At 32.0% G+C, this 17,525-nt stretch overlaps 1 protein-coding gene across 2 annotated transcripts in view; it reads left to right on the plus strand.

The window, feature by feature from the left end:
* LOC123003669 (neuropeptide CCHamide-2 receptor-like) overlaps window positions 1–16,950 on the plus strand; it is a 28,689-nt gene extending 11,739 nt beyond the window's left edge. Inside the window, exons 2-10 of one of the 2 annotated variants that reach the window (XM_044396592.1) lie at window positions 6,055–6,256; window positions 8,262–8,481; window positions 8,544–8,653; window positions 10,963–11,216; window positions 13,620–13,740; window positions 14,014–14,182; window positions 15,213–15,233; window positions 15,618–15,891; window positions 16,425–16,950. In XM_044396592.1, coding sequence (XP_044252527.1) covers window positions 6,057–6,256; window positions 8,262–8,481; window positions 8,544–8,653; window positions 10,963–11,216; window positions 13,620–13,740; window positions 14,014–14,182; window positions 15,213–15,233; window positions 15,618–15,800 — 1,278 coding nt within the window. In that variant the 5' untranslated portion in view covers window positions 6,055–6,056 and the 3' untranslated portion in view covers window positions 15,801–15,891; window positions 16,425–16,950. The remainder of the gene's footprint in view (window positions 1–6,054; window positions 6,257–8,261; window positions 8,482–8,543; window positions 8,654–10,962; window positions 11,217–13,619; window positions 13,741–14,013; window positions 14,183–15,212; window positions 15,234–15,617; window positions 15,892–16,424) is intronic. The other variant, XM_044396593.1, reaches the window with a different exon arrangement.
* Window positions 16,951–17,525: the final 575 nt, after the last annotated feature.

The raw sequence follows: 17,525 nt of genomic DNA on the forward strand, positions 1-17,525 counted from the left end.
AATTATAAAATTATTTAACACAAATGACCTCGTCTGGCAAAGCAAGGGTTTGTAATGTTTGTTTGTCGTAAAGTACTCTTCTAAATCAATTACTCGTCATCATGATAGGGGAGTAGAAAATTCATCAATTCGCTTTTTTGCTTTAATCGTCAAGGTAATAACTGGGATAATATGGCAATTTATTTCAGTTTGAGCTAATTTATTATTCTTGTTTTTGTACAAGTTGGTACAAAATTGTCAATATTTTAGGCAAATAAATACGTAGTCATCTTTTTGAAGTAAATTACAAGAGATTAGGTTTCAAACAAAGGTCAAAACACGTGCAAAAAATAACAATAAAATAGTAGGCTTTAATGTTTGGGGTAAAATAGTAATTACAAAGTAACGAAATAACAATTTCACAAATGAAAAACTGTAATTTTTACTAAATTTACGTTTCAATCAATCAATAATCAATAATAGTGCTTAAAGCTTTCAAATCTGTACAACTGACTAAATCTATTGTAATTATCTAAAAGTTGAGGCATACTGGTCAAAGTTTATAATCCTGTACTTAGCTCTGTCCCAAACCATTTAATTTGCGTCTTTTGTGAGTTTTTTTTTATCGCAAATTCCTTAATAAATTTTAAATCAAATAAAAATTTGACGCTTTCTTAAAAGAAAAGTTTCAAATTCTCGCCTTAAACTACATAACCGCTTTTAAGATCCATCGCCCCACTTTGATAAAATATTAACCAGAAGCGAATCCAAAATCCCAATGTTTATGGCAATAAGTTAATCCGTTTGCTTTTTCCAGCTGTCTATTCCCTCATCGATTTTATTCGGCATTTTTATGCAAAAATACGAGCTGACAAATGATGATGGTATTGAGAAGATTTTTACATAAATCCAACCAAATTGCTTCTCACGTGACTGTTGGTATTTTATTAGATAGAGGCATTCCGTTCGAGCGATGCGAATTGAATTTTTGACAAGAATAGCTCAACTGTTCCAGATATTAGATAAAATCTACAAATAAGTGCGATTAAATTCTTCATTTGTTAATCAACAATTGAGAATTTCAAGAACCAACGCTCCAGATCTAAATTACAATTAAATTTTATAACATTGTTTTTCTTATAAGAATGTAATAATTTAATTTGCCAAAATATTGTTTCCGGGTGTAAATCGAATTGCAGCAGTTGCGTTCGGAATCTAATCTAATTTGACAATCACTTTGTGTAACATTTGGGAAGGGTCGCTTCTTGCATTAATAAACCTTTAGGAGATAAACCGTTTGGTAATTGAAGCGACTTGTGTATGAAACATTTCACTTTTTTATTTATATCCAACGAGGCGAATGTCAAAAAGCTTTTCCGGTTTTCAAGACAGAAACGTTCTAACTCTCAGTAAAAGATCTAAAAAGTTATCTTTTTTATTAAAGTATTTTGGCGCCGGATTTTTTTCTATTTTTACGAGTCATTTACTAAATTATAGCCCTAATTATTCCTAGTATCAATTATCGTAATCCAGTGATGACAGATTAAAGCAATTGTCTGAAAGACGCATCATCTTCTCAATTAATTGAAATTACATCAAAGCAAATCTCTGCGCTTTAAATTAATTAAAGCTCTTTATTATTTAAAATAAACAAAAATCAAAACTAATCATGCAAAAATCAAACTAACCACAAGGGAAAATTTCAATCACGTTCATGAACTTCGTTTGACTGTAATTTAATAATGTGACCCAAGTTGCTATTAACTTCAAGGGTCAATTATAATTTTAGCCTTCAGCAAGAGGGATATTGTCTAGAAAACGGCTCTGTGAAAAAAACGCACTTTATTAAATTATTTTTCAACGACGTAGTAGCAACTTTCATTCGGCTTTTCAAACACAGTCACAATCGATTAAATTTTAGTTAATTAAATAATTACATTAATTAGAAGGAACAGTTCTATTCTCAACAGCAACTGAAGTTAATTTTCATTGCCTTTTTCGCCTTAATTAAGAGAAAAACGGAAAATATAAAAGCCGTTTCCGGTAAATTAAAGGAATACGCCGGAAAACATCCCTCACTAAAATCTTTTCTTTTGCATTCTGATTGTTTTACCAACTTCAATTACCTTGAACCACGCATTTCTAGAAAGTGAACTTATCTCTAACAGAATAAACAAGATAAAAACATAAATTAAGCTATGTAGAGTAGCACAGATCAGATTTTACCAAGTCAATACATAAGAAAATATTTTTTGTTATGCTAACAATATATTTTTTTTGGTTTACTGTAATTAAGAGGTAGCGGAATTAAAGAAATTCCTGGAAACATCCCTGTTAAAATTTTTTGTTCGTTTTCTTCTTTGTTACCATCCCACCACGCATTGTTTAACCCCTCGATCGCTTTTATTTGCAATTGTCCAAGACATGGTTTATGGAATACGTAGATAGCAGCATAATAAATGTTCCGTTGTGATGATGCGTTGATGTCAATAAATCACGTTTTGGACAGTGTATAAACCGCCACTGGAAGGATTTACAAGTTCCTGGATGCTGGCTCACTAATCCTGACACAAGTCAAACTTGAAATGTGCTAAAATAAAAATACATTTTTGTGAAATGCATTCGATTCGGTGTCACGATGGATAGGTCACTTTCTTTGTTTCAGAGAACTCGATTGGCTTGATCGAGCATAAGCATTGCTTCAGTGTGAAATAAAAATTTCACCTACTTAATATCCCGAAAGAGAATCTTGAAAACATTTGCAATGCATTTCATTTCAACTGCAATCAAAACAATTTTGTTATTTTGGGACAAGATAAAACAGTTCATGTTTACGTTGTGTTTCACTTTCAAAACTTGATGTGAAAACATGTCAATACTATCTGCAAGAATAAATTGGAATTTTAAATAAGAATTAGGGTGCGTGCAGATTTAATATTCAATAGAATCGTATTTGAGCTGAATATTTTATTATATTTGGGGTGTGATAATTTTACACGAAGTGACGTGACAAAATTAGTAAAGCTTTTATTATGAGAAGCTGTTGACGTTTCTGTTATAGGGATTAAAAGAGAGTCATAATCAACATTTTTAAATTTAGAACACTGAAAAATATTTTCAAATTAAACCCACACAAATACAATTTCTAATAAATAATTTGACTTACTTGAGTTTTGTCTATTATATATTTTTTTTGTGTAATGTATAATAAATCTGTCAGTGTTAGTGAGTTTATAAGACAGTTCAAGATAAATCTCATCCTAGCTCGATATATTATACTTTAAAACCTCATTTATTACTTGAACACAACTCAAAACATTTTATATCACACACATAATTAAACTTGTAATAAAGTGCTTTTCTTATTATTGTTCCATTTGCCAGCTTATTAAAGTTGTATAAATTTAAACATCTTACATTTTTGATAGCCAATAAAAGCCCGCAATTCGAGCTTTGTTACCGCCATAAAGCTCCCACATTTATTACACAACCAATACAAGACTTTATATAAACTCACACCAAAAGTAGCAAACCCTATTTCAATAAAAAAACACTTTTGCACGATTAAACTGAGCTACTTTTTACATGAAAAACTCGTATGCAAGAGGTAATTTTCCCGAGAAAAAGCTTTTTCTCAGAAATGCAGCAGAAGCACTCGGCTGACTTTAAAAAAACTTTCAACTTTACTCAATTAGTGTATTTGTGTTTTACGCATTTAAAAAAAATCAAGCTTTGAGTAAAATATTTGACACAACAGTTAGCTAAAGCACACACATTTGTTCTCAAATCATTCCGAAATGGTAAATTTCAAACACAGTTGGTGCGGAATAAATGACACTCATCAGAGCTTTCAAATTTTTCCGGTGAAAGCAATCTATTTTCATTGTTAATTGTTTACAAGTGTAATTGAACTGATTCACTAGAAATTTAAGACGTATCTTACTCAAGATCAAGTTACTCAGCTTGAGGAACTCGATCTCGTACTCTGAAACTATTAGAAGAAATTGTAGATGTCCACAAAAGCTCGAAAGCTTGCAGTTTCGTGCTGTGGCAAATATTGAGAATAAAATTTTTTTCGTTCGTATTTGGAAATGTATGATAGTCTTATCGGAAAATTAAACACAACTCAGGTGTTCTAGTTTATGTTTCAGTTTGAGTTGGTAATTAAATTCTGGGTGTTTTTAAATTCATATTGTTTTAGAAATGAAACAGGGCTTTGTTTGCAAATGCGACCACAGTTGATGTTAGATTGTTAAAATAATTGTTAAATACTTACAAATGAATTTATAAATAATTGCTTGTGCATTATAACTGCATTAATTTGATTTTAATTGAACAAACTAAATTAATGAAATAATGTTTAGTTTTTTTGTAAATTAAAATGATGTAAAATGTTGTTTTTTACTGCTTGAAATATTTCATAGCTTAACCCAATTTTCCTAATGTTCCAACTTCAGATACCAAGCACGAGTTTTAGATTTATTTCGCATTTGGAGCCCCTAAATGACTTTTAAGTTATTGATCTGAAAACGAAAAATTTAAATCACATTTTATTGCTACGAGCAATTAAGAGAAAGCCCTACTTTTTATAGAAAAATTACTACAGTCTTATTTAATTAGCTAGAATAAAAGAAAATAGTAAAAATCTCATTACAGTGGCGCATTAGAAAAAACATAACAATTATGTTCGTGAGAATGAAGCCAAACGAACCCAAAATCTTAATTACATATGGCCTTTCATGCCTAAATCACACTCTATCTACTCACGTAGATCCTTTACGGGATCAGTTTCTCTCACGAACTGGTAATCTCTCTGAAATTCTCCAAACCATCACAATAAATGGAAAAAAACCACTCGAATAATAACACAAGCACGCAAGTTTACAATTTTTTCAAGTGATGGTAAAAATTAAATAAAAATCTCGTCTGAAAACACACAATGTTTGTTGCAATAATTGAACTTTGAGACGTGTATAATTTCCCAGTGGTTTTCCTCAAGCTTTTGAATGATGTTCCTATTTTTTCTGTCGACATAATACTAAAACATCGACTCGAAGTTAATCTCAATGTTGAGTTCATAATGTGAGCAGAGAGGTCAACAACTGTGCCATCAACGCATGTGCATTCAGACGCCCTTTAATCCTATTCTTTTATTACAATCGCTCTCGAGAGCTTAGTAAAGATGTAAACTTATTAAATTCGGATTTGGGAAAATAAAGATTGCGTGACACTATAACCAGAAATGACGCAAATGGGCATTAAAAGTGGTGCGAGGCGATTTGGGGTAATCACCAAACATTAAGATTTTGCCTTTGTTGATAAGAATTGTTATTGCCACTTTCATCCATCACATTGGGCAGAAGGCAATTGGGGAGTGATGTTTTAATGGAAAATGGGGACACAATCGAGACATTGTTTCAAGTTGATAAAGTTACAACCACAACAATTAACCCCAATCTTGAAATAGAAATTAATTTGGTTACGAAATTGGTGGATGCGCCGGGAGACAATTTAAAAACTTTATCAAAAAATACAACAAAAAACCAAACAAAAAACTTTCAAACAACAACATACAATACATTTTAAGTTCACCAACAAGCTAAAAATTTAATGATTTATTACAGACCAGAATAGCATTTGATTAATGATCCATTACAAGCACAATCCCATTATGCAATAATTTGCATAAAATATTCTTTTAAACTCCATCTTATTTTTGTTAGAGTTAAATAAACCATAAGTGCTTGATTTCAAAAGTAGACCAAAAATAATTTTGTAATTAAAAACATGTCTGTGGGAGATGTGAATTAATTTGAGCTAAAGATAAAAATGATGCTTTAATAAATAAACTGTCATTTTACTTCTTTGACAATTTTTTTAATTACAAAACGTTGAGTTGGCCACACGATAAAAGCTCTTAATCTCGCGTTAATACTTTTCTGGGGTTTAGGTTTGCGGTCGATTCGTTTAATCAAAGATTACCAACGAGGCTAATTACTTCTTGAAAACGTGTACTTATTTTTAATGAGAGCAAAAAAATTCAAGTTAAAACTTTTTTAATTAAAATTTATCTAGCAATGGACCCATCGAACAACTCCATGGATTATGAGTCGACCACCATTGATCCGGAAAACTCGTACACGCCGTACCCGGAGCGTCCGGAAACTTACATCGTTCCGGTGGTGTTTTTCATCATTTTCATCGTGGGGGTGTTGGGCAACGGGACTCTCGTCGTAATTTTCCTACGGCATCGTGCAATGAGGAACGTCCCTAACACGTAAGAAAATTTGCATGTCCCGCTTCGCTCCTTCATTAAACGTTATCTCGGCCCTTTTAACCCGATTTAGAAATTCGCCTCGCAAGCTATTCTGAAAGGGAGCGGCCGGAGCTGACGACTTCTTTAAGAGATTGAAGGGATTTCCGGTCCCAATAACGTTTTACACTCGATTCCAGACGGAATTACCCGGAAATAAATGTGTAAAGTGGCTATCACTTGTAATTAAAATTCACCACTTTTTTCATAAAGTAATTACCTAAACTTTTTATGCAATAGTTAAAACGAGTTTTATTAATTGGGAATTTTGTTTCAAGTGGGAAAGTTTTAACGATGAAAACATACGCACTGTAAGTGGCTTGAAAAGGAAGGAGTTTTTTGGGTCGTAACTTAATGCGATGTCATATTTGAAATTCATCTTGTGAAATAGCATGAATTTTTCATTCATTTTCAAACACTTGTATTCAGATTTTTTCATAAAAATTACGTTACAACAAACTAGAAGTTAATTAGAATTCGGTTATTAACTAAAAATTGACATTTTGCCAATCCATGCATAGAACTATAAAGCACAATGTGCGACACAAAAATGTATAATCTGTTTGGGAAATGCAAATATGTAATTTTGCTATATTACGTAGGTACATTTTTTTAGATAAATAAAATTCTAAAAGCACTTTTTTTACCTTGTACCAAATTAACTTTTCAACCAGCTCAAAAAAAGACAAATCTAATCCAATTAATATTTTGTATTTATCATTGCTTTATTATAAGGTTTAATTTTAAAAACAATCTTATTTTTTATTTTGTCTGACGGACAAATAAAAAATTAATGGCTTTGTAATTGCAATTTTTTTATGCAAATTCTGTAAAAATGTAATATTGTTTTTGTAAATTCTTGCCTTTTAATAAAAAGTACCTAAATAATAAACGCTTTTCAATCAATTAAACTTTATTTTCATTAAAATAAAAAACAACAAATTGTATTTAAACTAATTGATCTAGCGCATCCACCATTTATTCAATTTTAATTAAAATTGACTTCTTAATTAACTGTTTTTAGAAATCACTTTGTACAAATAAACATTTTGATAACAGTTGTATTTTAACCGTGTGGTAAACCTCAAAACGTCATTAAAACATTTAATCCAATGCATATGTAGAAGAATTTTTAAATTTTAGAACCACAAATGGTGGATGCGTCGAAATAAAGAGAATTGCAGTGCAGGTAATAAAAACCTAAATTTAAAAAAATTGTTCAACGTTGAAACAGCATTGTGTACTGGTTGTACATTTAAAAAAATGTTTAGTGAGAGGTGTATTCAATATTTGATGTTTAGTGGATTTTGCAAATCGAAAAATTTATTTTTTATACAATTATGTGTACAGTTGAACTTCACACATACAATTAATTAAAAAATTGTTAAAAAACGTTATTTAGGTTATGTGTCCAAAACTGTTCTTTAATGCTCGAAAGTCTTTTTGTCTCGACTTTCACGCATCGTTTCGTACACTTTTCAATATAAAAATTATTAATAAAATTGAAAGTTTATAATTACAAATATTTCGAGCGAGCAAATGTTACAAAAACATTTGTAACAAGTCATCCGTGAACAAATTTACTTCGTTTAATGTTGCAATTTTTCTGTATGAAACTTTCAATTACTTCCCCACATTACAAAATGAAATATTTTTAACATCAAATACCGGTTGTACATTGTAACCTAAATCAATTTACGTTTAACTAAAAGTATTGCTCTTTTTAACTCCCCAGTCGCACTAAATAACAAAAAATCCTTCAATACTTGAAACCACACGTTGAAAACTTTCACATAATTTACGTGTTAATCTCCTTCCTGTTTATCTTTATTGTTCGGCGAATTTTCATTGTCGTCTTGCCTTATTGTTCGAGGTTTGGACCGTTTCAGTGTTGATTTTAATGTATGCATGCGATTTATGCAAATCTGGACCCTTTCCGGGTCGAGTAACTCCCTTGACACCCTTCCAGATACATTTTTTCGCTAGCGTTGGCCGACCTTCTGGTAATCATCACGTGCGTGCCCTTTACATCCATCTTGTACACCCTGGAGTCGTGGCCTTGGGGGGTGGTCATGTGCAAAGTCTCTGAAACCTCCAAGGACATCAGCATTGGAGTCTCCGTCTTCACGCTAACTGCACTTTCCGCCGAGCGGTATTGTGCTATTGTCAACCCTTTGAGAAGACTACAAGTGAGTTTTTCTAATTTAATTTGAATAATTTGGCCATTAATCTCAAGTGAATTTGTTGATAGACAAAACCAATGACTGTTATCAGCGCCGGTATGATATGGCTTCTGGCGACCGTGTTGGCACTACCAGATGCGATCTGCTCAAGGCTGCACGTCATCGACTTGGATAAAATGTAAGAAAATTATTGTTGAATTATTTCCCATTTCCGGGCGGCTCATAACTATGTATTAACTAGTTTATCACCGGAAATTGGATGTAATTTTGCGGAAACAAGTGAAGGTCAGGGTTGATACGGGTGAGAAAAGCTTAGAGTGAGAACGAAACTTCAATTATTGTTTTGTTGAGAAATGTTGTGCAAAAAATAAACATTTTCAAATTTTAGAAATGAGTAAAAAAACATTTTTGCTCCAAATTTTGAAAGTTATAAATTTACTATGCGTCGCAACTATGGAAATTTATGGATAGAAGCAAATCGGCTAATGCTTTTAAATCACCAGACACCTTCCGGAAGACCTATTAATAACACTAACCAACATTTGAAGCACAGTAGAAACACATAAAATTTAGAATTATTGTCCATTTGAGTGGATGATATAGGTTCGGGAACATTTTTCTCTTTAAATTATGATAAATCATGTTTATTCATCTAAACAAACTCCCGCGTTAAAAAAGCACCCCATTTCGTGAATTCGCTCAACACTGGTATGTTTTTATTCCCGGCCCAATTTGTCACTTTTTCCATTTCTTTCATTATTCATTCACAAGTCGCTCACCACCACCCTTCTCAAAAATTCCTCATCGAATTTAGATGAAACGCACGCACTTTCGACTTGTTGCGCTTGATAATAAGCTTAATAAGATTTCGGTGTGAAACACCTGTTAACAATTTTTATTTGATTAAAGTTAACTTTCTTCCATCTTAATGATCGACTATAACTTTGTAAACTTTTTTTTATTAAACTAAAAGAAACAAAAATCACGTTCGACTCCAACTGACTGAAATAAATTGGATGGAACTATTAGCAGGGAAGTTGGAAGTATAAGTTGGTAATTGTTGTTGTGTTATTCGACTAGTTTGGGTAATTTCAGGCAATTTTCTGAACCATTTTCAAATTATTTAACGGGAATGTGTGCAGGTGGTAGTGAATTGTGGTCGCAACACTCACGGTAAATTACAAATAGAATAGTGACGGCATTATCACACGTCGTACTGGGAATTTCAATTAAGCTAAGAAATGTAACAACACTTACCTCAAAAATGTAGAAATTATTTAAATAAAAATAATTGTAGAAAGAAAACGTATCAAAAATCAAGCGACTGTAAATATACAGGATGTTCCGTTAATACGAATTTAAACAGGTGATAGCATATTCAATTTTAAGACAAAAGTTTCCTATGAACATGTATCAAAAAATGTTACGTAAGCGAGCTACACCTCCTGAAAGAGATGCGTTTTTTAAAATTACAAAAGTCTTAAATGGTGAAACAAATTTAATTTTTAATTTTTATCCTTTTTATGGTCTGTAAGACAAATTGTAAACTGATTTTATTTAAAAACGGTAGGCTGAATCGAAAAAACGCAAAAGACCTCTTTTTTGTAAAAAAACTATGAAATTTAGAATTCTGTGGCCCCTGAGTAAAAATTTCGACATTTTATCTTTGAATTCGTTTGGGTGTATAAAGGTTATCACTTGTACCAAATTTTGAAATTTTATCTACAATGGTTGCTGAAATATTGGAAAAAATCCATTAAAAGATGCACTCCTTTCAGGGGATGTCGCTCCCTTATTTAATATTTTTCGATACATGTTTATAGGAAACTTTTATCTTAAAACTAAATATCCTATCACCTGCTTAAATTTGTAACAATAAAAACGGAACATTCTGTATAAATGTATTTTTTTTACCTCAAGTTAGTGTCAAATTTTAAATTTTAGTTTGGCAACCTTGACTTTCAACCTTTTATAGGCGATTGTCATTCATTGCGACGGGCGGCTGCTGATTAATTAGCCGACACTTGAAACATTCTGATATAAGAAATTAGAAGGATTACTAATAATTCAGTGTTGCCAATAGAATTTTTGTCACAAACATTGATGGTCACCCGGTATAAATAATTCAAACAAAAACGCCAAAGTTTAACAATTTACTATCTCTCAACTTAATCTTTCCCATTTAAAGTTTAGTAAAATTTCCAGACACATTTATTTGAAATTTCGATTTCACTTAACAAAGTTGAGTCCCCAATGCATCGAATGCTTCATGTGCTCTATAAGCCGTACACAGACCAAACTATTTAATGCCTTAAATTACTCAAGAGCAAGTTTTGCATACAGACACTCATTTAATAGCATCCCTGCTCATAAATCTCACAGAGCAAAATTAATCAACCTCTGGAAACCTCTCTCAACTTTTCCATTAAAATAAAAACCGAACTCAAAGTTTTCCTCCGAAATCGGACAATTTTTAATATTTTCCAGGAACACGTCAATAGTGATTTGCTCTCCATTCCCGAGCATCACCCCCACGCGCTACAGTCAATACAACATCGCCCTCAAATCGCTGATCTACTACATCATCCCTCTGTGCATAATCGCCTGCTTCTACGTCCTTATGGCAATCCGTCTCCACGCCAGCGCCAACGACATGCCCGGAGAAGTCCGGGGGGCGCAGAGTTTAGCCCAGGCGAAAGCCCGGAGACACGTGGCTCGCATGGTGCTCATTTTCGTCTTCTGTAAGTAGAAAAAAGTCGCACCATTCTCCCCACGTCCGCCTATACTTTTATGCGTCTCCATTCAACAGCCTACCCTTTTTTCAGTCAATAAAAGAGAATAAAAAATTTCACTTTGTTGCAGAAGAGATACAAAGTTATATCAACATTTTTTTAGGAGTTTTGCGGTTCCATTGATCTTGTTCGTGATGAAGCTTCAGTGTTATTATACGTTTTTATGGTGTCTGCACTGTATTGACGTTCTCAAAGTGCTATTATCTGAGTCATAGAAAACGCCAGTAGGAAAGATAAATTTATTACTGAGCTAAAAGCTAGAGACATGATTAGAATATGGGAAAGGAAATTTGGAAAATTAATTTATGTCCCAAAACCACTTCTGTATTTGCATATTCTAAATTAATTAAAATAATAAATATCTCAGTTTTATGAAACTTATAAAACATTTTTTATTGTCACAACCTTAAAACTTGAAACAAAGAAAGAAATAAAACCTCTCGTAAAGTCCAGCAAAAAGTTTAATTTTTTCTCCCCTTAAAGTTAGTTTAGGACACGTTAAATAAAAGATTCGTGGTCTCGTCTGCATTACAAGTCCCACAAATGCTAATACTCACTCCCTTCTTAATAAAATCCTACCTTTAGGTTCAAGAAACATCCTGAATCCCTAATTCGAAGGAAATACATTTATTATTATTAATCCCGGAGATTGCCAAATTCAAACGCACACATTCTATTAAATTATCATCACAATGTGTGTAAAGCTAAAGTGGGGCCATGAAAATACATTCTTTAATCTCTTTCAAGCGTGTATAAAATTTACATACAATTTGTTCCAAAGAGAAAACCTTTCAGAATTACAATAAAGGCAAGCATAAAATTAAATACTTTACACGAGTTGAAAGCGAAGTTTTTTTTGGATTGGGGCACTTTTCCCATCGACCGAATTCGCATCGGTAAAACTAAGTAATGGAGATGTGGACATAAAAACCAGTTTAGTGGCCATTAGTGGCTACATTTTAACACGGAGTCGTGGATAAAATCTGGTTGAACTTGGGAAGTAACTAAAACAAGGTTCAAAAAGTCTTGAAATTTTTATCAGATGCAAAATGTCGCGGTTAAAAGTTGTTTGACTTTAATTTTAAGAATTTTATTTCAATCCTTCTTTAATAACGATTTTAACTATTTGCAAAAATGGTGGATGCGCCGGGATTTTCAAAGCTCATATTACACAAGGCGACAAAAAAAAGTCATGTCGTGACAACTTGACAATTTTTATATCATCTTGTTCGTCTCAGTGAGACAAATCAAATGCACTAAAAAAAAATTTTAAAAAGTCCACACACGTTGAACAAAATAATTTTTTTCTAATTTAATTGAATTTAAAATACTTTAATTTAAAAAATCATTACTCAATAACTATTAGTCCAATTTCCTTCAAATAAAGATAATTCTAAAGGGATGGACTTGCCCTTTAGAATGATATGCAATTTGAAATTGAATATTGGCAAACTTTTCTTCGAACAGTGAAGTAAATCGAAGTAATCTAATAAAAACCCTACGACTAAATTTTTTTTCATCATTACCATCGTGTAGAGCATCTTTTTATTAGTTGTAATACAAATTTTTAAAATAATATACCGAGTAGTTTTTAAGATATGATTTTTTGAAGTTAAGGTTTGCTGTTCAGGTATTGCGCCATATAGGAGAAATGCATGTTAATCTTACTTAAAATTGCATTTTTATAAAAGTATTTGTTTTAAGGCTCTTCTTTTGCTTAATTGACCATTTTTAAGCAAAAGAGGAATCTTAAAGCAAATTTTTTTTTAAAAATGCAATTTTAAGTAAGATTAACATGCATTTCTCCTATATGGAGCAATGTTTAATTAGCAAATCAAAACTTCAAAAAATCATATCTTGAAAACTACTCGGTATATTTTTTTGAAAATTTGGATTACAACTAATAAAAAGATGATCTACACGATGGTAATGATGAAAAAAAATTACTCGTAGGGTTTTTCTTAGATTATTTTGATTTACTTCGAACTTCTTCGAACACTGTTCGAAGAAAAGTTTGTCAATATTCAATTTCAAATTGCATATCGTTCTAAGGGACAAGTCCATCCCTTTAGAATGATCTTTATTTGAAGGAAATCGGCCTAATAGTTATTGAGTAATGATTTTTTAAAGTTAAAGTATTTTAAATTCATTTCAATTAAAAAAAAAATATTTAGGTCAAAGTGTGTGGACTTTTTGAAATTTTTGTTAGTGCATTTGATTTGTCTTACTGAGACGAACAAAATGATATAAAATTCGTCAAGTTGTCACGACATGACTTTTTTTTGTCGCCTTGTGTTATTAGAGTTGAAAACATTAGCAATATGTTGCCATTAATTCCGCCTTTGTTTTCAGTGTTTTTCATTTGTTTCCTTCCGCACCACGTGTTCATACTCTGGTTTCATCTCTACCCTTTGGCACAGGATGCATACAACGATTTTTGGCACGTTTTAAAAATCATCGGTTTTTGCTTGAGGTAAGAAACATTACAAAAATATAACAAAAAATTTAATATCGAAAACTGAACGAAAATTGAAAAAGCATTGTTATTTCACAGAAAAGCTCTCGCAAAGCTTTAAACACAGAACTGTCGAATTAAAGTTTGCTTTGCCGAGTTTATTTACATAAAAATGCCCGCTTCTGTTCCTTTACACTTTCAGTGTTTTGGTGTTTATGTAATAGAAACGATATCTTCAAATACAAATTTTTACAGAAAATAAACTCCAAATTTAATCGTTTTCTGTTTCAGTTTTTTAAATTCTTGCGTCAATCCGGTGGCTCTTTATTGCGTCAGTGGGGTGTTTAGGGCACATTTTAATCGCTATTTGTGCTGTCAAGATCCAAGATGGCCAAGGAATGCTATGTCGGGCGCAAATTGTGAAACTAGCTTCAATTCCACCTACAGAAGACACACACAAGTAAGTAAAAATTTCCATAATTAGTTTGTTAATAATTTTTTTGGTCTTGCAAGTTTTGAAGCACTTTTTTGCATGTTTACGTTGAAAGTAAAATATCTTTGAGTTTATTTAGATTGCACTTTAAGCCTTGTTCCCTTAATAAAGTATTTTTATTTTTTCTCTTTGGATAAATGGCTTAGAATATCGGCATCCTATAATGGATCGTCAAAGCTTCAACAAACAATTTCCTCATCTCTGTGTTTATCCACATTGTGTTTCAAACATAATTTTATTATGGAAACAAAAAAGAGGTCTAATTTCTACAAATTGTATCTTTTTGAAGAAAAAAATATGTCTCAATTTGAGTTTATGAATTTTTCTTTAAAATTGAAAAGTACACGATTTGTTTGAAGAGTTCGTTTGGTGTAATTAGATTTGCATTTTGAGTAGTTTTTAATATTAAAAGCGAGAGATTTGGATCTGTTTCTAAATTTACCTCTTTCCTCAAGAAATCTGTGTACCGGCTCTAAATTAAATACTAATTAATTCCAACAGGAAACTAAGTCTCATTCTTTCTTACTCCATAAAACGTGATTCACCTTTAATTAATAAATTTTTACTTCTTTTTCAAACATGTAAACAAATCATTAGAATTGTAAAGATTGCAACTTGTGAAAAAGATGAAATTTTTCTAAAGGTTTCTGAAATTTAAAATTGACAACGTGTAAAGAATTTCTACTCTTTGAGCTTGAATGTGACTGCAATCAAAAAATGTCGCGCTATATAATTTTAACCAGTGGGTGAAAACAAGCTCTGGTTTATTTGTTTATTCAAGCTCAAGGGTAATAGGACACTATTGACAGTTTAGTTATGTTCAGAAAAAAACCGAAGCGTGTAAGGATAAATTCTCCTCAAATAATCTGGCAGAAAATCGATAAGTTGAGCTATTTGCACCCAGTGTTTTCAATTAATTATAACAAAAAAACTGGTGCAAAAATAACAATACAACATTTTATTAAAATATTGTATTAAACACTTTCGTTTTTTGTAGCGGAAATGGTGGATTCGTCAGGTCAGTATTTTTATTTTCAAACAATAAATTTTAATTTAAACTTCTTTATAAACAAAATTAAAAAATCATTTTAAAAAAGAATTGTAATGTCTAGCACCTGAACCACAAAATTAATATAAAAATTGACCCTCGTGAGACTTTCAGACTAAATAATAAATTTTTTGCTCAAATGATAAGTGTGAAAACTTGAGTTCAATTTTTTATTGCTAGTTTTTTTAATACCTACCATTCAGCCTCGTTTGTTTTTTTTTAAGTCCAAAACTTGGGATTTATTGTCCTTTTTATCCCATTTTGACTTTTATTTCGGGCCATTTGCAAAACACGCCGAAATGGCATCCTGCCGCTATTAATACTCGCCTTTTTACGATGACGTTTTTATTACAGGGCACGACGATCGAAAATCCAAGCATCTACCGGAAAAACACCCTCGCCAAACGCAACATCCAAGAATCCAACTTGATAAATCTCGACACATCAAATAAGAACCAACTGAACGAAATCGGCATGAAGAATACGTTGATACTCCGTTCAGAAATGCAACTAGACAGAGGCGGTTTTTGTAGCTGAGGCTGGAAAACGATCGCCGAACATAAAATGATTTTTGACGAAGATTGTGTTTGAAGTCTTTTCGCAACGAATGTGTGCACTTACAGCACTGGTAAGTCAATTTTAAGTTAATTACTTGAAGAGTGTATGCGACATTTCGATTCGAGAAAATAAAACACAGAAAAATTGACAAGAGGAAGGAAATATGCATTGAAAACGGGCATCCATACATACAAATTGGAAAGTCTGATAATTCTGTTCAAATGAGAACACATAAATCAATCTGTGTTTTGCTTCTTTAGTTCAAAGCACGTTCGAAAAACAATTTAATGGAAATTTTAATTTGTTCAGGGATTTTCAGACACTACAACTTTTTACCCATCACAATCATTCTCTGTAAAGTTAAAAGAACCTAACCAAGCACAATTTACTGTCGGCGATAAAAGTTAACAGGTTATAAAATACAAGAAAGTTAAAAAATTGACGTCGTAAATATTGAGCTTATTATTCTCAGCACCCAATTAAATGCCCGTTTGTGGACTCTGAAACAAAGTTTAATAAAGCCCAGAGAAAAACAAGAGATTCACAATTTAATCATTTTAAAACTAAAAAATACTTTTGTTAAGTTTAACTTTTCTTTTACAGGTACCTGTAAAAGACACCCGGTGATATTCCACGAGCTTTTCCAACTTAGTGTTTTTTGTAAAAAACTGTGTAACTGTCCTAGTGATAAGCTTCCTGGATTCCTCTATCGTGCAAATTTTTTACCAAAGTGTGTCAAGAAAAATAATGATGCTTTAACCTTCTCTTCACAGAAGAATTAATCAATCGACGTGACTCGCATCCGTGAGAAACTCTTTTATTTGACGTTTGATTGTCTATTTTCAATGATCTCGCGGCTGGTTTAAGTAGCAATTTGAATGCGAGAAAATACACAATCTTTTACATTTCTCAGAATTTTTTTATGTCAAACGTCAAGGGGAAAACGCATAAAGCTTCACGAATTTAGTGTTGTAGATAAGCAAGATTTTTTCCACATATCACCTTCTACAACATATCTTTTTTTGTTTGAAATCAACGATCAGTATTACAATTCACATCCCAGTTTCATGTAAAATTAGTTGTAAATATTTGAGAATCTAGTAGAATGTATGTGTATATTTTTTGTAAAAATCTGTCTCCTAATAAATGTTAAAATTCTTATTATATCTTACTAAAGCGTGATAGCTCCATCGCATCACACCCATGTAAAACGTTCAATTAACCATCTCTCTCATACAATGCGGGGAAAGGGGAACGGTGCAATTTTTATTAGACACTATAGCGAAATATATCAAACTTTAGACAATAAATGATGATGAAAAATGAAAATTCAATTCATCCTTTACTGCAACGGACGGGTGATTTTCGTTAATTCATATTATTTCGGCTAAAAATCCATAAAAATGAAAATTAAACAAAAAAAATGCACCAAGAGTGCCTTGAATTTCAATCAATTTGACACTTCTGTCACTTCGCATCAATGTGATGGTTCACACTCTTTAAGAAAATCAAACGAAAACCTCGGTAATACGGTGATAAACGTTGTGTGTGATTTGAAAAAGGCAAAAGGGTGACGTAATTAGTATTTGTGCAAAGACCGGTGTTGTATTTTTGTAAAGTGCGAGTTCGAGTTGGTGCAACACACCAGAGGTGCGAATGCTCAAAAGGACGAATGGTCAGAGGTCCGAATGTAGGCATTGATCA

This window comes from Tribolium madens, unplaced genomic scaffold (assembly GCF_015345945.1).
Source record: "Tribolium madens isolate multiple individuals breed KSU strain unplaced genomic scaffold, Tmad_KSU_1.1 Scaffold_1;HRSCAF=32;Tcas5.2_LG8, whole genome shotgun sequence".
Classification (NCBI taxonomy): Eukaryota; Metazoa; Arthropoda; class Insecta; order Coleoptera; family Tenebrionidae; genus Tribolium; species Tribolium madens.